Source organism: Juglans microcarpa x Juglans regia, chromosome 5D, assembly GCF_004785595.1.
Source record: "Juglans microcarpa x Juglans regia isolate MS1-56 chromosome 5D, Jm3101_v1.0, whole genome shotgun sequence".
NCBI lineage: Eukaryota > Viridiplantae > Streptophyta > Magnoliopsida > Fagales > Juglandaceae > Juglans > Juglans microcarpa x Juglans regia.
Window position 1 is genome coordinate 7,732,723 of NC_054602.1, and position 22,336 is coordinate 7,755,058.

Consider the following 22,336-nt stretch of genomic DNA (forward strand, 5'->3'; position numbering starts at 1 on the left):
AAGAATCGCAGAAGGAATTAAACGCACTTGTACAACAAGGAAAGCAATTAGTTTACGTTACAAATAGTACTTGTAATGAAGGAAATGAACCAATGTATTATTGCAGATTTACCATTTAAGTAAAAAAAAAGAGAGAGAGAGAGAGAGAAAAAAAAAAAAAGAAGGGGGAAAGGGCATATTGTATCAGTAACATTTCATTTCCAAACACAAAGGTTTAAGTTAAAAGGGGGCATTTCCATCAGATGCTACCGAGGATCTAGCTCAGAAATTGAAGCCTCATTTATCGAGGGTTGGGCAGAGCTACTTCTATGTACTTTATCCGATCCATCATTGTTGCTGTGCATAAGAAAGGCAGGTCTTGTGGGTACTGGTAAAGTGATAGACTGGCTATTGAACATGAGAACAACTGAAGCCATGTTCGGTCTGTTAGCCAAGTTTTCCTGAACACATAATAGCCCAATGTGGATGCATCTCATTATTTGAGTTTCTGAACAACTGTTCCTTATGGTGGAATCTGCAAGATTTGAAATTGTCCCCTCCCTCCAATTTCTCCAAGCCTGTAAAATGGTTATATTATTGGCAGATAAACAACAGACACAACTTTCATTTATTTTTTATTTATTATGTGAATTACTAGTGATCACACTTTGACACAGAAAGGATCGAAATGTGCACAGAGATTTTAGTACTTACATAACTTAGAAGGCCGACTTCATTATCTCCATTACAAATTATAGAATTAATTTTTTTACCGCTCACTATCTCCAGAACTAACACACCAAAACTAAACACATCGGATTTTACTGAAAAGTGTCCGCGTATTGCATATTCCGGAGGCATGTATCCACTGCATGCAGGGAGTGTTGGGAATAGTGTAGCTAAGACTAACAAGAAGTATAGTAGCGGAACTAAGCGTTGGAAATAGATGACAATCTCACAGAAAGAACACCAAGAATTAAGTGGTTCGACTCAAAACGAGCCTACGTCCACTGGTGGGGTCGGTATCGAAGATTTCACTATCAACAGAGATGGAGTACAAATCAATACAACAAAACTTCACAAGGAAGTTATCTCTCAAAACTCTCTCTAGACTTCTCTCTCAAGAAAACACTAAAACAAGAACAAATGAATTCTGAAGTCCCTAATCCCAAAATGAAAGAGGCGCCGTTTGATATTTATAGCAAAAAGTGAGAATTCACTTTTGTGAACATTGGCTCGAGCGAACGTCGAGCGAGTGTCGAGCGAACGTAGATATTCTGTACTTCGCTCAAGCCAACAGTTGTGCGAGAGTCGAGCGAAGCTCTCTGCCTGAACTCGCTCGAGCTGGGTGTCGAGCGAGGGTCGAGCGAAGCTCTCTGCCTTGAATATTGCTCGAGCTGAATGTCGAGCGATACTTGAGCGAAGCTCTCTGTCTGAATTCGCTCGAGCTGAATGTCGAGCGAATGTCGAGCGAAGCTCTCTGTCTGAATTCGCTCGAGCTGAGTGAACCTCCGCTCGAGCGAACCTACGACACTGTTCAATCAGAATTCAAGCCACCTCATAACAAATCTCCACCTTGGCTTGAACTCTGCCAAAACACAAAAAACCTCCGACCACAAAACCAATCCCCACCACCAAATCCCTTACGGGAATGACAAAATGCGAGCACCAATCAAGTCCAAACAAAGTTTGAACTTGTATACTGCAACTGGCTTAGTCATCATATCTGCTGGATTCTCTGTAGTAGCAATCTTCAGAATCTGTATAGCACCCTCTATAACAATCTCTCTGAGAAAATGGTACCTGACATCAATGTGCTTCGTTCTTTCATGATACATTTGATTTTTGGTCAAATGTATTGCACTCTGACTGTCACAGAATACTGAGATCCCTTCTTGTTGTAAACCCAAGTCATTGATCAAGCCTTTCAACCAAATGGCCTCCTTAACAGTCTCTGCTGCTGCCATGTACTCTGCCTCGGTAGTTGATAAAGCAACAGTGGATTGTAGTGTTGCTTTCCAACTGATAGCTGACCCACACAGAGTGAAAACATAACCTGTCAATGATCTTCTTTTATCTAAGTCTCCAGCATAATCTGAATCAACAAAACCAGTAACTTTGGAATTGAGATCGACATCTCTATCAAATATTAACCCAAAGTTCAGGGTTCCCCTCAGATACCTGAGTATCCATTTCACAGCCTGCCAATGAGTCTTACCTGGGTTAGCCATATACCTGCTAACTACGCTCACTGCCTGTGAAATGTCTGGGCGGGTGCAAACCATTGCATACATGATGCTGCCAACTGCATTTGAATAAGGAACACTAGCCATGAACTGTTCCTCTTCATCTGTCTGAGGAGATAGGCAAGCTGAAAGCTTAAAGTGTGTAGCAAGTGGTGTACTTACTGGTTTGGAATCAAACATCCCAAATCTCTGAAGCACTTTCTCAATATACTTTTCCTGGGACAAGTACAACTTTCCAGCTTTCCTATCTCTGAAGATTTCCATTCCCAAAATCTTCTTTGCAGCACCTAAGTCTTTCATTTCAAACTCATTTCTGAGTTGGGTCTTTAACAAACCTATGTCAAATATACTTCTAGCAGCAATAAGCATATCATCAACATATAATAGCAAATAAATGAAAGACTTATCAGATAATTCCTTATGATAAACACAACTATCATAGTTACTTCTCAAATAACCATGATTAATCATAAAGGAATCAAACCGCTTATACCATTGCCTTGGCGACTGCTTCAAACCATATAAAGACTTCTTCAATCTGCACACATGATCTTCTTTGTTTTCAACAATGAATCCCTCTGGCTGATGCATGTAAATGGTTTCTTCAAGTTCACCATGTAGGAACGCTGTTTTAACATCAAGTTGCTGTAGCTCTAAGTCATACAATGCTACTAAAGCTAGTAGTAATCTGATCGAACTGTGTTTCACCACTGGAGAGAAGACTTCAGTGAAGTCGATGCCTTCTCTCTGACTGAAGCCCTTAGCAACTAAGCGTGCCTTGTACCTTGCATCTGTATCACCCTAGATTCCCTCTTTTCTTTTGAAAACCCATTTGCAGCCAACAGTCTTTACCTTCTTTGGCAACAGAACCAAATCCATGTTTGGTTTTTGTGAAGAGACTCAATCTCTTCAGTCATGGCTGCGCACCACTGTGCAGATTCTACGCTCTTGACAGCTTCTGAATAACTGGAAGGTTCCTGACCACCAATATTCTCTGCCGTAGTAAGAGCATACATAACCATATCTGCATGAGCATATCTCTGAGGTGGTCTAATCTGCCTCCTCTGTCTACCAGTCGCTATACTGTAGTCTTGCTCACCTTGTGCGCCGCTACCTGAATCAGAATCATGCTCATCTTCAATAGCATGATCTTGGGCACCGTTGGGCAGCCCTTGTGATGCTTCCACCTGAAACTCCACCTGCTTTCTAACATCCTGTTCTTGTCCTGTAGACTCAGAATTCTCATTTCTCGGTCTAAGCATGGATTTTTCATCAAAAGTGACATCCCTACTGATTACAAACTTGGGTGATTTAGGATCAGTACACCACAATCTGAATCCCTTCACCCATTGGCATACCCAATAAATATGCCCTTCTTTGCCCTTGGCTCAAGTTTTCCATCATTAACATGAAAATATGCAGGACAACAAAAAATTTTCAAATTTGAATAATCAGTAGGAGTATCAGACCATACCTCATTCGGAGTCTTCAAACCAATCGCTGTGGCTGGAGAGCGATTGATCAAGTAACAGGCCGTGTTGATTGCTTCGGCCCAGAAATCCTTAGCCAAGCCTGCATTAGAAAGCATGCTGCGAGCTCTCTCCAAGAGGGTCCTGTTCATCCGTTCAGCTACCCCGTTTTGCTGTGGAGTATGTCTAACTGTACGATGTCTGGCAATACCCTCATTTCTGCAGAATTCATCAAACTCACCTCCGCAGAACTCCATACCGTTGTCAGTGCGAAGTCGCTTGATTTTCTTGCCCGACTGATTTTCAATCAAAGCTTTCCACTGTTTGAAGTTGACAAATACATCGCTCTTCTGCTTCAAAAAGTAGACCCAAACCTTCCGAGAGAAATCATCAATGAACGTAAGCAAGTATTGAGCTCCACCTTTTGACGGGATGGAAGATGGGCCCCAAAGATCAGAATGAATGTAGTCCACAGAACTTTTGGTTCTGTGAACCCCTGTAGAGAACTGAACCCTGCACTGTTTGCCAAACACACAGTGCTCACAAAAATCCAGTTTCCCTATCTTCTGATTACATAACAAACCCTGCTTACTCAGAATTGACATTCCCTTTTCACTCATATGACCCAAACGCATATGCCACAAACGAGTGACATCTGAATCTGGATCATCTAACACTGACACTGCAGCTGCACCTGTCACTGTAGAGCCCTGAAGGAAATAAAGACCATTTGTCTTATCTCCTTTCATCACAACCATAGAGCCCTTACTGACTCTGATAGCTCCACCTTCACCAGTGTACTTATAGTCCAGAGAATCAAGAGTACCCAAAGAAATAAGATTCTTTTTCAAATCTGGAATATGTCGAACATTAGACAATGTCCGGACAATTCCATCAAACATCTTAATTCTGACTGAACCAATTCCAGCAATTTTACAACCCATATCATTCTCTAACAAAACAGAACCTCCGTTGACCGATTCATAGTTAGTGAACCAGTCCTCTTGGGACACATATGGAAAGTGCAAGCTGAGTCCAAAACCCACTTGTCACTAAAGCGACTATTGGAGTCGCTTATTGCTAGAACAAGATCTAGGTCGTTAGACCTATTATCAGCAACACTAACGGCATTAGATGAACTAGTGCCGTCCTCTTTGTTTTTCAATTTTGGACACTCGTTCTTATAGTGACCAAACTTATGGCAGTAATGACATTTGACGTTTTTCTTACTGAACGTTGTTTGTGAACTGCCCCTGGATTTCCCTTATTCTTCTCTAAACCCCTGTCATTCGATCTACCCCTGTTTGAGGACCCTTTAACAAACAAGCCACTAGCTTGTTCATTAGTGTTCTTCACACTCAATTTACTCCTCAACTCCTTAGAATTCAAAGCAGACTTTACATCTACCAAGGAAATTGTATTTCTACCATACAACATGGAATTTACAAAGTTCTCAAAAGATGTGGGTAATGAACATAAAATAATTAACGCTTGATCTTCTTCTTCAAGCTTAATATCTATGTTCCTCAGATCCATAATGAGTTTATTAAACTCATCTAGGTGTTCAGAAATAAGAGTATCTTCCTTCATTTTGAGAGTGTATAACCGTTGTTTCAAATACAACCGGTTAGTGAGAGATCTCTTCATGTACAGATTCTCAAGTGCAGACCAGAGACTAATTGCTGTTTCCTCATCAGCAACTTCTCTTAAAACTCCATCAGATAGTGACAAAAGAATAGTACTGTGTACCTTTTCTTCTTCTTCTTTCGAAGGAGCCGGAGAATCTTCAGATACTGACGCTTCTAATACTTTTGACAAGCCCTGTTGTCGCAGTAAAGCCTTCATCTTGATGCGCCATAGACTGAAACTGTTCTGACCGTCAAATTTCTCCACTTCGAACTTAGCCATAGCCATCCCTCCAGATCCTGAGCAAAGCTCTGATACCAGTTTGTTGGGAATAAGTGTAGTTAAGACTAACAAGAAGTATAGTAGCGGAACTAAGCGTTAGAAATAGATGACAATCTCACAGAAAGAACACCAAGAATTAAGTGGTTCGACTCAAAACGAGCCTACGTCCACTGGTGGGGTCGGTATCGAAGATTTCACTATCAACAGAGATGGAGTACAAATCAATACAACAAAACTTCACAAGGAAGTTATCTCTCAAAACTCTCTCTAGACTTCTCTCTCAAGAAAACACTAAAACAAGAACAAATGAATTCTGAAGTCCCTAATCCCAAAATGAAAGAGGCGCCGTTTGATATTTATATCAAAAAGTGAGAATTCACTTTTGTGAACATTGGCTCGAGCGAACGTCGAGCGAGTGTCGAGCGAACGTAGATATTCTGTACTTCGCTCAAGCCAACAGTTGTGCGAGAGTCGAGCGAAGCTCTCTGCCTGAACTCGCTCGAGCTGGGTGTCGAGCGAGGGTCGAGCGAAGCTCTCTGCCTTGAATATTGTTCGAGCTGAATGTCGAGCGATACTTGAGCGAAGCTCTCTGTCTGAATTCGCTCGAGCTGAATGTCGAGCGAATGTCGAGCGAATGTCGAGCGAAGCTCTCTGTCTGAATTCGCTCGAGCTGAGTGAACCTCCGCTCGAGCGAACCTACGACACTGTTCAATCAGAATTCAAGCCACCTCATAACAGGGAGGACCAAACATTATTTCATGTTAAATAGCTACATAATTTTTCATATTTAAAGTTTAAAATTGACTAAATTCAATCTAATTAGTTGTTGGTCGGAGAAGGTTTTAAGAATTTCCATATGGTCTCTGTGACAGAAAGTAATCGTTAGGGTATATTCCACTTATTAGCTATAGACTACGTGGATATACTTACTAGGTCCCCACAATTTTGTGCGTATTGGCTTGAGTTTGATCTGCTTCAAATAATCTTGCCGTCCCAAAATCTGAAATCTTGGGGTTCATGTCTGCATCTAATAAAATGTTGCTAGCTTTGAGATCACGGTGAATAATACGAAGGCGGGAATCTTGATGAAGATAAAGAAGTCCTCGAGCAATGCCTTGTAAATGTTGTCACGCACTTCCCAATTCAATTGTGCACGTTTGATTGGATCTGCATATTCATGCAAGCTGATGATTTTGCTAAAGCTATATATGAAGGACAAGACATTCCAATGGATGGAAAGAAATTACCATGACTAAAATTCAAAATTTAAGCAGAAGTGCAACCATACCAAATATGAACTTATCAAGGCTTGAATTCCTTACAAGCTCATAGACTAGAAGCCGTTCTCTCCCTTTCAAGCAAAATCCTAGAAGCCTTGTCAAATTTCGGTGTTGAAGCATAGCCACTAACCTGATCTCATTCTTAAATTCTGCATCTCCTTGTTGAGAACCCATGGACAACCTCTTCACAGCTATTTCTTTTCCACTTGGAAACATACCCTGGAAAATAGAAATGCATCAAAGTATTGTATATAATATGTATAACCTTATCTTGCACGCGATTATCTTGCATTACCTTATAAACAGCACCAAATCCTCCTTCTCCAAGCTTGTTTTGAGCAAAAAAGTTCTCTGTAGCAACTTCAATTATCCGATACTCGAATTGCAGCCTTTTATCAGCACTACTAATTTCATATACGGGTTCATCTAAAGACCGAGCGATAAGTTTGAATTAGATTAGTGCATTGTTCATTTTGTTTTAGCAGAAGTCAACTGGTCAGGCAGAACACTCATCTTACGTACAATTAATTAGCTATTTTAATTTCTAGAACTGTTTGATAGTTGACAATGCACAAATTATGCCATATATTTGTGTAGAATCATACCAATCACCAGTATTGCTTAGAAATGGCAAAAGATAAATTAAATCTTAACTTACTTTGAAGTTGCTCCCTTGATTTCTTCACTCTTGTATAGAAGATGCAGATGCATATGATTAGAACAAAAGAAGCGACAATCGGCAGGACTATAAGAATTACAATTCTTGTTGAGTTACTTCCGTTTCCTGCAAGCACCAAAGCTCTGCTTTTGTCAAAGTGCTGTATTTTGGAATTTGCATTAACGTAATCAGAATTTTGGAATTTGACAATTTGTGCAGGTATTAGAGGGACAAAGGTAAAGCACCGTCATTAAGAACAGAGAAAAATTAAAATACACCTATTATTACCAGTTATTGTATAATGTTATTTTTTACTTTATATGTTCACACGTACTCACATGCACAGTTACCTCAAGTGTACTTTAGTTTCTTTTACTTTATATTTCGTGTACTCTCATTTCAGAAAAGCCTGATTTGGATAGGCAGTTCAGATGAGATAAGATAAAATAAGATGTTTTGAATAGTAGTAAAATTTTTTGGGTTAAGATAATATGAGATGATTTGTAAAAAAATGTATGTTTAGATAGTGAGATGAGATGAGATAATTTTAACTTTTTGCGATTTGTTTGAGATGAGTTTGAAAATTTGTAGATGAAATAGAGATGAAAAAAAAATGAAATACTAACCGTTTCGATGTCCAAAATCCTCTCGTCCGTACAGACCAGATCTAGCCATCCAAACCGAGCCTTAATACAAGATATTCTAGAATTTTCTGATTTCCTTCTCTTCGGTTTCCCTTGCCTCGATTTCTCTCTTATCATAGTATCAGATGAAATCCTAACCAGTGAAGCGCCATTAAGCCTATTCCTACAGACGAATCGTCTTTTGCTAATTCTTCCGCTGTTCCACCTCATTCCTCTGTGGATTATTCGAATCCTTACTATCTTCAGAGTGGTGATGATCTTAGAGCAATTCTTGTCTCCCAACCACTGACCGGATATAATTACCTTACATGGAATCGGTCCATGTCTATGGCTCTCATTGCCAGCCTACTGAGAACAATCTGATGTATCATGCTTGGATTCATTGTAATACTGTTGTTCTTTCTTGGTTACTCAATGCTTTGTCGAAAGAAATCTCCTCCTCTTGCATTTACATTGATTTTGCTAAAGAGATGTGGAATGATTTGAAGGAGCGATTTGCTCAAAGCAATCGACCTTGTATATTCCAGATCCGGAATGTTGTTGCCTCTTTGACTCATGATGGGGCTTAATGAGTCTTATGCTCATTTACGAAGTCAGATCTTGCTTTCTAATATATTTCCTCCGATTAATAAGGTTTTTTTCTCTTATTCTTCAAAAAGAAAAACAAAGAGATTGCTTCTGATTCTTTATCTTTTAATGATTCTGTTGCTATGTTGACTAATCGTGATTCTAGCAATCGCTCCAAAAATGGCAAACAACCTATAAATCGTAAGGAACAACCTTATTGTACCCACTGTGGTTTATCGGGTCATACGGTTGATGAATGTTATAAAATCCATGATTATCCACCTTGATGGATATAAAGCAAAACCCTGGAATTCTACTGCTAATCAGGCCATTCCTAGCCAATCTGTTTCAGATTTGGTTATGGTTCAAACTTTTCCTTTTTCTCCAGAGCAATGTCAACAGCTTCTTACATTTCTTCAAAATCAAACTAATCATTCTTATGTGAATCAAGCAGGTACAGTTCCAACCATTTCTCCACCTGCACCATCAACTTCCTCTGCACCATCTTTTTTAGATATTTCAATTCTTGATTATTTTCAGTCTTTAGTTTTATATGTTGTTGATATAATTGCATTTCATCAACAGTCTTAGATTCTTGATTCTGGAGCAACTGATCATATGATTGGTTCTCTTTCCTTTTTTTTCTTCAATACCAACCCCTATCAATATCTCTGTGAAATTGCGTAATGGTTCTTGTATTCCAGTTACACATATGGGCACGGTTAGACTCTCTAATTCTCTAGTTCTGACTGATGTTCTATATGTTCCCACATTTACCTTTAATCTCATTTCAGTTTGCAAGTTAACTTCACAGCTTTTTATTTTTTATTGTTCTTACATGGTTTTTGTTATATCCAGGACCTCTTCAATTGGTGGATGATTGGAGTAGCTAAACATTCTCAAGGTTTCTATCATTTACTGTAAGTTTCAGGCACCTCTATTTCTTGTAATTCAATTACATTTTCTCATTGTAATTTTGTCAAAAATAGTTCTCACATTTGGCATTGTCGCCTTAGAGATATTTCTGATTCTAGATTGCATGATTTGTCTTATGATATTTTGTGTTCTACAACTCCAAATAATAGTCATTGTGATGTTTATCCACTTGTTAAATAGAAAATACTTCCTTTTCCTTTAAGTTTCTCAACTTCTAGCTCTATTTTTGAGCTCATTCATTGTGATATCTGGGGGCCTTTTTCAATTACTTCATATGATGGTTTTAAATTTTTTCTAATCATAGTCAATGATTACAATAGATGTACTTGGATATATTTGCTTAAATCCAAGTCTGAAACACATTCATATCTATAATCTTTTTTTGTTTTTATTGAAACTCAGTTTAATTATAAAATAAAAACCAATCATACTGATGATGGTTTAGAGTTTGAACTGAAATCTTTTTTTTTTCTTCTAGCAGAGGAGTTGTACACCAATACAATTATGTTTACACTCCACAACAAAATGCTATTGTTGAAAGAAAGTATCAACATATACTCAATCTTGCTAGATCTCTTCGTTTTCAATCAAATATTCTTTTATAATTTTGGAGTAATTGTATTCTCACTGTTGTTTATCTTATAAATAGAATTCTCACATCTGTTTTAGCACATAAATCGCCATATGAAGTACTTTTTCTACTAAACCTTAGTACAATCATCTTAAAATCTTTGGTTATCTTTTTATGCATTCTTACTTGGTAATCCTTTCTCTACTAAGTTTTTTGCTCGAGCCCAAGCTTGTGTATTCTTAGGATATCCTACTGGTATCAAAGAATACAAATTGTATAGTCTTCATATTCAAAAGATCATCATTTCAAGAGATGTCATATTCCATGAACATATTTTTCCTTTCAAACTAGACTCACCTTATCAACATATTTTCTCTAACAAAAGAATCATTATTCTTTCTATCCAAATCTTATCCTACCAGTTCCTCTTTCAAATGCTTCTATTTCTTCCTTTTCACACAACTCTCTACTCACTCATTCTGATACATCTAAGAATTCGTCACCTCCAATTCCCATCCGCAAGTCTACAAGAAATAGAAGACCACCTGATTACTTGTAGCATTATCATTGTTCCTTGATATCAAATAATAAAGTTACTACTTCTCCTCTGCTTGATGGTTCTTCAGCTTCAGGTACCCTTTACCCTATTTCTTCATATTTGTCATATTCTAAATTTTCCTCTTCCTATAAGCATTTATGTTCCTCTGTTGATTCCCTATATGAACCCAAATTCTTTCATCAAGCCATCACATATCCTCATTGGAGGGATGCAATGGCAACTAAAATCAATGCTCTTGAAGCTAATAAAACTTAGATCCTAACTGATTTACCTCCTAGCAAGCAGCCCATTGGCTGTAAATGGGTTTACAAGTGCAAGTTGAAATTTGATGGCACTCTAGAAAGGTATAAGGCTTAGTTGGTTGCAAAAGGGTATACTCAACAAGAGGGAATTGATTACTTTGATACTTTTTCTTTTGTTGCAAAACTGACCACTGTTCGTTGCTTTCTTGCCTTAGTTGCTAAACACAATCGGGAGGTGCATCAATTAGGTGTCAACAATGCATTTCTTCATGAGAATTTGGATGAGGAGGTATACATGAAACTTTCTCTTGGTTTTTCTAAACCTGGAGATCCTCTAGTTTGTAAGCTGCTCAAGTTTTTATATGGCTTAAAACAAGCTTCTCGTCAATGATTTTCTAAATTCTCTTCAACTCTGGTTGCTTATGGATTTACTCAGTCAAAGTCTGTTATTCTTTATTTACTAAATTTTCTGGTGATTCTTTTGTAACACTGTTGGTATATGTGGATGATATTGTTATTGTCTCAAATCATTCACAAACTGTTGCTAATCTTATGGCTTTCTTAAATCTCTATTTTAAGTTGAAAGATCTTGGTGTTTTGAAGTATTTTTTGGAGCTAGAAGTTGCCAGATGTGCTAAGGGTATGTCTCTTTCTCAAAGAAAATATGCTCTTGAAATTGGTTCCGACTCTAGTTTATTAGCTGCTAAACCTGCTAGCTGGCCAATGGATAAAAACTTAAAACTCTCCAAAACAGAATTTGGAGGTCTTTTACTTACTGATCCAGCCTCTTACAGAAGGTTAATTAGTCATCTTCTTTAGTTGACACTTACTTGACCTGACTTATCCTTTTTTGTTATTACTTTGAGTCAATTTTTGGATTAGCCTCGACAGTCACACTATGATGCAGCTGTTAAAGTGGTCAGATACATCAAAGCTACTATAGGCCATGGATTGTTCTTCCACAACAACTATTCCTTACAACTTACAAGGTTTTGTTACTCGGATTGGCCACCTGCCCTGATTCTAGAAGATCCGTTACTGGTTTTTGTCTTTTTCTTAGAGATTCTTTAATTTCATGGAAGTCTAAGAAGCAAGTTACCGTTTCTAGATCATCTGTTGAAGTTGAGTATCGATCTATGGCTTCTACTTGTTGTAAAATCAAATGGCTTATCTCTCTCTCTGCTGATTTCGGCATCTCATTTACTTCTCCATTTGTTCTATATTGTGATAGTCATGCAACCATTCATATTGCTACTAATCCGGTTTTCCATAAAAGGACTAAGTATATTGAAATAAATTGTCATTTAGTTAGAGATATGGTTCAACATAGTGTTTTTGTACTCTTCATGTTTCTTCAGAACATTAGTTGGCAGATTTCTTCACTAAACCTTTAGCTTCTAATAGATTTCATACTCTTCTCAGCAAGCTAGGTGTGCTTAATTTACACATTCCAACTTGAGGGGGCTATTACCAGTTATTTTAAATGTTATTTTTTACTTTACATGTCCGCATGTACTCACGTGCACAGTTACCTCAAGTGTACCTTAGTTACTTTTACTTTATAGTTTGTGTACTCTCATTTCAGTAATACAAGATATTCTAGAATTTTCTCATTTCCTTCTCTTCGGTTTCCCTTTCTTCACCTATGACCAAACATCACCCTCGTTAAGCAAACTTGTTCTGCATGGCTGATATCTGTGAGTTGGAAACTTGGAACGGGAGCTTATATCAACAATAGTGGAGGCGGTAGAGGGAGAGTCGATAATGGTGGATATTGGAATATTTACATGTTGCGAATATGTTTTTAGGGCACCTAATACATTGTTTTTAAGGGGTGTAATTGTATCGGTCTAGCCAAGAAAAACCGATCGGATTGGATGGTTCAGTTCGGGCCAAACCAATAAGGGGTGGTTGATCGGTTTCGATCTTGACCTCTTGTAAAAATTGGTAATTGGTCCGATTTCGAGGTGTGGTTTTATTGAACTGGATCGAATCGGATCGGATCAAAACTGATCGAATTATTTACATATAAGTTTTTTAAATATTTTTTTATATATAATATAATATTTTATATAGTAGTTTAAGAAGTTAATTATGTAATTTTCATCTAATGTACAATTATTGACCATATAAAATATAAAATAATATATGCTATCAATTAACTAATATATATTATACCTAATTAAAGTAATTAGGTAATCTTTTTTAAGATACCTAAATTGCAAGTAAGTAGGAATAATTAATGAAAAATTAAATTATTTAATATTCATTGACCATATATAAAATGTTAAAGTTTTAATATAGGTCATTATGAATACTAAAGTACTAAGTTAGTAACTATTAAGATAATAAATATAATTATAGTTAATTATTTTTTTAATGAGTTAGTTACATAATCACGTTAAAGAACTCACTTAATTTTAATTTTACTAGTTTAATTAATTTTTTGTATTAATTTATTTGCCAAAAAAGAAAAGAAAAGATGAAAATAATGTTCCTAACTTATATGGACCGAATCGGTCTGATGGACCGGACTAATAACTATGGTTTGGTCCAGTCCAGTCCTTAGAGATAATCGGTCCAATCTGATCCGGAAAAAGGAAGGACCGAAATTTTCCGTAGGTGATATTACACCCCTAATTGTTAAAATGAATCGGACAAAAATAAAATGTATTGATATTTTTTTCTAATATAATACATTCCTTAATAATTATTGCGTTTACATGTTAGCTTGCAAGCGCAGTAAAAGTATCAATGAACACAATTTTCTTTTATCGTAATACAAAAGAACTAAAGTAACAGATGGGTTTGATCAGCTAAACTCAACAAAACTTTATATTATGAGAAATATTTTATTGATAAAGGTATTATACAAAATTAAATTTATCATATTTAATATATCAAATTTAAAATCAATTTCGTAACAGCACCAATCTTCACCTATATGCATTTTAAGTTGAGGTATTAAAAAAAAAAACTCATTGAACCAAAACAGATGCAATCATCAAATAATGTAATTAGATCTTTCGCATCCGGCTATGTACGCTTCTTTTTCTTTACGTTAAAGAAGGAAAATTTTTATTTATCTTTAATTAATATATATGTACGGTTGTTTATGTATATACTGATAGAGTTTTTTACTTCAAATTATGTTTATAATATTTGTATATTAAGTTGGCATACCCTGAGTTGTAGTCGGAGAAGGACTACCCATGTTCCGCCCAGCTTTAATTTGTACAAATTAAGAATAATTTGAATAATAAAAAGGAAACCAGTAAGAAAACTTCCGGGGCATGAAGTATCAATAAGCTTACCTTCAGCAGGGGGAAGCGACTGTGGTGGTGGGGGTGATGCTGGTGGCGATGATTCCTCAAGGTTCAAGTCATAGAAAGGGGCAGTCTCGAATCTTAAATCACAACTAGGTGCTACGTATCTCCCTCCATGCTTCCCGTAACAACATCGTGGAATTTCTTGCATGAGTCTCTTCAGGCAGATGGTGCATTGATTGGGGTCCAAATCAGGAGTACATTCCACAAGTGCATATAGTGTTTCAAAGTCTGTGGCAGCCTCGCTGTCCAGAGCAAACTTGCGAGTAGATTTCCCTTGTGCGGCGCGTTTTGTTAGCCTGTCTAGCAATTGTCCTAGCACCTGATTGAAATTCTCTACGTCCGAGGCGTTTTCAATATTGGAAAAGATAATTGGATGTTCAGTTTCCAAGGTGCCAAATATAGTTCTGTTTGAGTATCGTAGCGTACACATACCGTCTCCCATGAATGCCTTCGTCTGGTTGGGACAAGACTGTAACAGAGCCTGACTTGTTGAATTGATACAATTACGACATGACTCCGGCGTAATATCTCCTCTACAAAGTGCAATCGCATTCACTTTGTCGGTATTTTCTCCGGCGGAGAAATTGTAAAACCCGTAATCGATCTCCGTGTTGGAATACATGGAGGCCAGGAGGCCAACGAGGTTTGCCCTGTACGTACTGTTGCTGGAGTAGGTACCAGTTGGATAGCAAAAGTACTGAGCCGTGGGAGCAACAGGAAGTAAGATAACGAAGGAGGAGAAGAAAAGTAGTCTCCAACACATCTTCGTTGTTCCCCTCTCTACTCTCTAGTCTACAAATTGGAAAGCTTCCAACGAGGGAACCCATATATATGATTTCGGTGGAGAATAGGATGGACTGGCGCTGCTTCTCTGTAATTCTCAAAATTCAGGATACTGAAAATTCCTAAGTTAGGTATTGAATTGAATTGAAATGAGATGAATTGAAATAAAAATTAAAAATTAAATAAAATTTTATTAGAATATTTTTAATATTATTATTATTTTGATATTTGAAAAAATTAAATTATTTATTATATTTTATATAAAAATTTATAAAAATTATAATAACAAGATGAGATGAGATAGATGAGTGATAGTCCATCCAAACCTAACCTACTCTTAAGATTTTTTTTTTGTTAAACTACTCTTAAAGATTTCAAGCACCGAAATCAGGGCTTTGAAATTCCGAGGCTATCACAATATAGAACAAATGGAGAAGTAAATGAGATGCCGAAATTAGCAGAGAGAGAGATAAGCCATTTGATTTTACAACAAGTAGAAGCCATAGATCGATACTCAACTTCAACAGATGATCTAGAAACGGTAACTTGCTTCTTAGACTTCCACGAAATTAAAGAATCTCTAAGAAAAAGACAAAAACCAGTAACGGATCTTCTAGAATCAGGTCAGGTGGCCAATCCGAGTAACAAAATCTTGTAAGTTGTAAGGAAGAGTTGTTGTGGAAGAACAATCCATGGCCTATAGTAGCTTTGATGTATCTGACCACTTTAACAGTTGCATCATAGTGTGACTGTCGAGGCTGATCCAAAAATTGACTCAAAGTAATAACAAAAAAGGATAAGTCAAGTCAAGTAAGTGTCAACTAAAGAAGATGACTAATTAACCTTCTGTAAAAGGCTGGATCAGTAAGTAAAGGACCTCCAAATTCTATTTTGGAGAGTTTTAAGTTTTTATCCATTGGCCAGCAAGCAGGTTTAGCAGCTAATAAACTAGAGTCGGAACCAATTTCAAGAGCATATTTTCTTTGAGAAAGAGATATACCTTAGCACATCTGGCAACTTCTAGCCCCAAAAAATACCTCAAAACACCAAGATCTTTTAGCTTAAAATAGAGATTTGAGAAAGCCATAAGATTAGCAACAGTTTGTGAATGATTTGAGACAATAACAATATCATCCACATATACCAACAGTGTTACAAAAGAATCACCAGAACATTTAGTAAATAAAGAACAACAGACTTTAAAGTATCCATACTTTTTCGTTACAAACAGGATGGTCATCTTAACCAAGAAATTGAAAGGGTTAGAAGCATTTTTGCTTGTAATGGTAAGGACTCCAAGATTAAACTTTCAGAGGTACACGCTAAACTAGTCCTTGTAGTTGTGCATTGTTCAAATGTGAAAGTCATAATTTAGTTAATGTGATTCAAATATAATCTATCCCACAAATCATATATGACTTTTGAGTTGTAGCAAAGTCATATGTATTTTTTACTATTTCATACAAATCCGTCCTGCTCGTTCTCCTTTCTCCTTCAGCAAGTATTTGTTTCATTTCTTCGGTCTTCCCAAGTACATTTCAGCATCCGTTGAAGTTTGATTTATGCAAAACTTTGCATTATTGCAATGCCTGGTACTACATGGTAATTATAAATGTCTTTATAGATTATTGGATTGTGAAAATGATAGTAATGGTATAAATTGTGAAAATAAAAATAATTGCTGGAGATTGATGGGGAGAGTTAGAGATTATGAAAATGAAAATAAAAAAGGTATTTAAATAAATTAAAATTTTTTATTAAAAAATAGTTTAATAAATAATAATAATCTAATGTAGAGTTTAAATTTTGAGTAATGAGTCAAACTAAAAAAGTCGCATATTAGACAAATTTTAATTTTGTAGATATATCGGTCTCTTGACTCCAAAATTTGAACATTCTAATCTTTGAATTTTTCACCATTTATCTAATTATTCCATTTGTCGTTGCATTCACATCAATAAACCATTCGAAACGTCCTCTCAGCTCCAATAATGGTTCGAGATGTGTCATTTTGACATGCCTTATATGAAAATTTTAAAACAATAATAAATTTTTTAATTAACAAATTTACTAGAAAAGAAAATTAAAATAAAAATCGCAAAAATTAGATTTCAAACAAAAAAGGAAAAAAATAGATTTTATTAACAACGCCTGTGATCAATTGTTACTCATTCATCCCCCACAACATCTACTTAATTATTTAAAGCATAATCACGTCTAAACATTTGGGATGAACAAAATGACATTATAGATATCTTTGCTATTTTTTTTTTTTTTTTTTAAAGGGGGTGGGAGGGTTCGAATTCAGATTTTCCATTTGGAGAATCAGAATATATGCCATCAGGCCATTAGGCTCTTGGCGATATCTTTGCTAGCTACTTAAGTATACATTACCATCTTCATTTATAGAGAAGTTGCTTAATAAAAAAACAAGGGGTGGGAGATGGGACTCTTGAACATGTAGAATTGCATTTCAAACAAAATGCTGCACTAGCTTCCATCAAAAGTTATCGGCCATCTAGCTCAGATATTAAAGCTTCATTTCTTGAGGCTTGGACAGATCTACTTCGACGCCTATCTGGTCTTGTTACGCCAACACCGTTCTCTGATTGGGACAACACATCTGATTTGGTGTTGTGCATAAGAAATGCAGGTCTTGTGGGCACTGGTAGAGTAACAGAGTGGCTATTAAACATGAGGACGACTGTAGCCATGGTTGGTCTATCAGCCACATTTTCTTGAACACATAATAATCCAAAGTGGATGCATCTCATTATTTGAGTTGTTGACTTGGCCTTTAATGTGGCATCTACAAGATTTGAGGTTGTCCCCTCCCTCCAGTTTTTCCATGCCTGCAGGATGGTTACATTGGGAGACACCACAATAAGCAGAACATTCATTTATTTTTTCAACATCATATGACTTACTATCTGGTCGGACTTTGAGATAAGAAGGAAATGGATAAAAAAAAAAAAATATTTGCACTTACATAACTTAGAAGGCAGCCAGCTTCATTCTCTCCCTGAAAGCTAGAGTTATTTTTTTTACCGCTCACTATCTCTAGAACTAACACGCCAAAACTAAACACATCGGATTTTACTGAAAAGTGTCCGCGTATTGCATATTCCAGAGGCATGTATCCACTGCATGCAGGGAGGACCAAATTATTAGTACTTCATGTTAAATAGCTGCATAATTTTTCATATTTAAAGTTTAAAATTGACTAAATTCCATCTAATTATTTGTTGGTTGGAGAAGGTTTTGGTAGAATTTCCATACAGTCTCTATGACAGAAAGTAATCGTTAGGGTATATGGCATGCTATATTCCAATTATTAGGTATAGACTATGTGGATATACTTACTAGGTCCCCACAATTTTGTGTGTATTGGCTTGAGTTTGATCTGCTTCAAATAATCTTGCGGTCCCAAAATCTGAAATCTTGGGATTCATGTCTGCATCTAATAAAATGTTGCTAGCTTTGAGATCACGATGTATAATACGAAGTCGCGAATCTTCGTGAAGGTAAAGAAGTCCTTGAGCAATGCCTTGTATAATGTTGTCACGCACTTCCCAATTCAATTGTGCACGTTTGATTGGATCTGCATATTCATGCAAGCTGATGATTTTGCTAAAGCTATATATGAAGGACAAGAAATTCCAATGGACGGAAAGAAATTACTATGACTAGAATTCAAAATTTAAGCAGAAGTGCAACCATACCAAATATGAACTTATCAAGGCTTGAATTCCTTACAAGCTCATAGACTAGAAGCCTTTCACTCCCTTCCAAGCAAAATCCTAGAAGCCTTGTCAAGTTTCGGTGTTGAAGCATAGCCACTAACATGACCTCATTCTTAAATTCTGCATCTCCTTGTGGAGAGCCCATGGACAACCTCTTCACAGTTATTTCCTTTCCATTTGGAAACTTACCCTGAAAATAGAAATGCATCAAAATACTGTATATAATAAGTATAACCTTATCTTGCACGCGATTATCTTGAATTAACTTATAAACAGCACCAAATCCTCCTTCTCCAAGCTTGTTTTGAGCAGAAAAGTTCTCTGTAGCAACTTCAATTATCCGATACTCGAATTGCAGCCTTTCTTCAGCACTACTAATTTCATATATGGGTTCATCTAAAGACCAAGCGATTAGTTTGAATTAGATTAGTGCATTGTTCATTTTGTTTTAGCAGAAGTCAACTGGTCAGGTGGAACACTCATCTTACGTACAATTAATTAGCTATTTTAATTTCTAGAACTGTTTGATAGTTGATAATCCCCAAATTATGCCATGTTTTTGTGTAGAATAATACCAATCACCAGTATTGCTTAGAAATGGCATAAGATAAATTAGATCTTAACTTACTTTGAAGTTGCTCCCTTGATTTCTTCACTAGTCTTGTATAGATGATGCAAATGCATATGATTAGAACAAAAGAAGCGACGATCAGCAGGACTATAAGAATTGCAATTCTTGTTGAGTTACTTCCGTTTCCTGCAAGCACCAAAGCTCTGCTTTTGTCAAAGTGCTGAATTTTTGAATTTGCATTAACGTAATCAGAATTCTAGAATCTGACAATTCGTGCATGTATTATCAAGGGGTTCCGGTTTGAGTATTTTATATTTTTAGGAGGTGAATGTTTCGGCAGATTTCCTGGTAAGGATGGGATCGGAGGGAAGTAACAGCCTATTGTGGTCTTCTATGGATATTTTGTCTTGTCTAGGGCTCTTTGCGTATTGAAAGACGAGTCATTTGGATTCAGAAATAAGTTGAGATGAGTTGAGATGATTTGTGAATAGTAGAATAAAAATTAAATTATTTATTATATTTTGTGTGAAAATTTCAGAAAATTATAATGATAAGATGAGATGAGATGAGATGAGATGAGATGTGTTGAGATGAGTTAAGGTGGATTTTAAATGCAAACGAGGCCAGGTCTTCCTATTATTCGATCTGCTTACGTTGAATTTATTCTGTTAATGGGTCTTTTTTTGTTTGCTTTGTATGTTTTAATGTTTATCTGGCTTTCTTGGTTGACTTATTCTGGTTTCTAGGTATATGGTATAGTGTTTGGTTTGCTTATGGTCTTTTTTTTATACTTGGGTTTGGGTCTTTTTGAATATTTGTAACTTCAGGGTATTTGACTTATTTTTGGTATGGTGTCTAGGTCTTTTTGAGGCCGAATTTTGGTCTTTCTTGAATATTTGTAACTCTCAAGTTTTTAGTTGTAACCATAATTTTTCTCTGCCATAAATGATGGCTATAAATAAAATTGAGTTACTATCATCTTCTTAAATAAAAAAAAAAAAATCTAAAGCACCATCATTAAGAAAAGAGAAAAATTTAAATACACGTACTAAAAAAATAATCGTTAGAAAGATAACTTTTACTAAAAAAAAAATGAATAAAATGAGTTAAAAAGTAACACGGTAAGAATAAAAAAAATATATTTTTTATTAGAATAAAGAAAGAAAATATTGGAGATTCGGCAAAAATTTGACCAACAATATAAGGACGCGGATGTTAGTGCTCTAATGGGCTATTACCAATTGAAATAGGAAAATTCTACACAAGGCCCTTTTTCTGTTTACATTCCTTTCAACGTTCTTCTTCCTAGTTAAATGTAAATATCTTCTATTTTATTTTATTTTTTTTGTTAAAGAAGGAAAATTTTTATTTATCTTTAATTAATATAAATGTACGCTTGCTTTTGTATATACTGGTATAGTTTTTTCCCTTCAAATTATGTTTGTAAGATTTGTATATTAAGTTGGCATACCGAGTTGTAGTCGGAGAAGGACTACCCATGTACCATGTTCGGCCCTACCTTAATTTGCACAAAGAATATTTTGAATAATAAAAAGGAAACCAATAAGAAAATCTCCAGGGCATGAAGCATCAACAAGCTTACCTTCTGCAGGGGGAAGCAACTGTGGTGGTGGCAGTGGCGATGATTCCTCAACGTTCAAGTCATAGAAAGGGGTAGTCTCGAATCTTAAATCACAACTGGGTGCTACGTATCTCCCTCCACACTTCCCATAACAGCATCGTGGAATTTCTTGCACGAGTCCCTTCAGGCAGATGGTGCATTGATTGGGGTCCAAATCAGGAGTACATTCCACAAGTGCATTAGTGTTTCAAAGTCTGTGGCAGGCTCGCTATCCAGAGCAAACTTGCGAGTAGAATTCCCTTGTGCGGCGCGTTTTGTTAGCCTGTCTAGCAATTGTCCTAGCACCTGATTGAAAATTTTCTAATAATTATATGAGATGATCTCATTTCATCTACCAAACCAAACCAGGCGTCTGTTAACTTGGATCACAGACTATAAAGATGTTTTAGAGAACCAAAGATATGATTTTATCTCACATACCAGCAATATTATAGAGAATATAAGTATTCATATTCCTATCACATCAATCATGAAAACAAATAATTGACTTGATTTTTGTCACCACTACGATGTTACGCGAGTGTTATTCTTAAAATTTTACAAATAGTTGAATCATATAATCCATCAGAGCAGTGACATTGGTTTAGGTATTAGATTAGGCAATTTTGACTAAAGATGTCAATTTTTGCATGTTAGCTAATGTATTCAAAATCAAATCCATATTGGATTAGTTATCCTTCTCTCCATTACATATATAATTTTACTGTAAGAAAAATAGGTATTTGTGACCATTTTTTGTGATGAAATGACTATTTGTGACGAAAATAAACTAATTTTAGTTGAAAATAGTCATTTAGCTGGAAATAACTGGTCGTAAATAAACAATTTTATTGAATTAGAAGTTTTAATTGTTGCCGAAATGTCAAAGAAGGAGATTGTTAATGTGAAATGAGTGTGTTGGTATATGCGTGTGACAAAGTTGGTTCAATTTACTTGTAATTCTCTTGGGTGAAAGTCACATGATGAATGGTTGAAGAAAACTGAATAAAAGTGGCATCCGCTCGACATTCACTTGTCAGTGACTTGAGCGAATGCCAAGCAAAAAGTTCGCTTGACACTTGCTTGACCAGTCGCTTGAGCAAAACTCAAAAAGAGAGTTCACTTGACGCTTGCTTGAGCAAAACTCAGATAGAGCATTTGCTCGAATCTTGCTCGACTTTTTGTTTTAGCCAAAATCCAAAATGTTCACTCGACACCTTGCGTGACATT

The 22,336-nt window shown here is 36.2% G+C and overlaps 2 protein-coding genes across 2 annotated transcripts; both read right to left on the reverse strand.

Annotated features, from left to right (window-relative positions):
- Positions 1-64: 64 nt before the first annotated feature.
- LOC121264380 (putative receptor-like protein kinase At4g00960) lies at positions 65-15,248 on the reverse strand. The gene is given in 8 exon segments (XM_041167529.1): positions 65-557; positions 694-847; positions 6,533-6,716; positions 6,719-6,769; positions 6,891-7,101; positions 7,178-7,308; positions 7,541-7,666; positions 14,374-15,248. Coding segments are annotated over 8 exon segments (1,947 nt in total). The 5' UTR covers positions 15,152-15,248; the 3' UTR covers positions 65-245.
- Positions 15,249-17,678: 2,430 nt separating this feature from the next.
- LOC121264841 (putative receptor-like protein kinase At4g00960) lies at positions 17,679-21,578 on the reverse strand. Its single transcript, XM_041168148.1, has 9 exons — positions 21,548-21,578; positions 21,351-21,412; positions 21,089-21,248; positions 19,528-19,671; positions 19,162-19,304; positions 18,894-19,104; positions 18,535-18,772; positions 18,161-18,314; positions 17,679-18,023 (listed from the first exon to the last, which is right to left on the reverse strand). The coding sequence occupies exons 1-9, from the start codon at positions 21,576-21,578 to the stop codon at positions 17,679-17,681; spliced, it is 1,488 nt and encodes a 495-aa protein (XP_041024082.1).
- Between the last annotated feature and the right edge of the window lie 758 nt (positions 21,579-22,336).

What these genes read in the sequence shown, in the direction of transcription:
- LOC121264841 (XM_041168148.1), bottom strand. Translation starts at nt 21,578, where the DNA reads ATGAATACTTATATTCTCTATAATATTGCTG. An exon ending in TCAAAGTAAGTTAAGATCTA is followed by an intron (nt 19,305 to 19,527) that starts ATTTATCTTATG and finishes CTTTAGATGAAC; the next exon opens with CCATATATGAAATTAGTAGT. An exon ending in AGTTAATTCAAGATAATCGC is followed by an intron (nt 19,105 to 19,161) that starts GTGCAAGATAAG and finishes TTCTATTTTCAG; the next exon opens with GGTAAGTTTCCAAATGGAAA.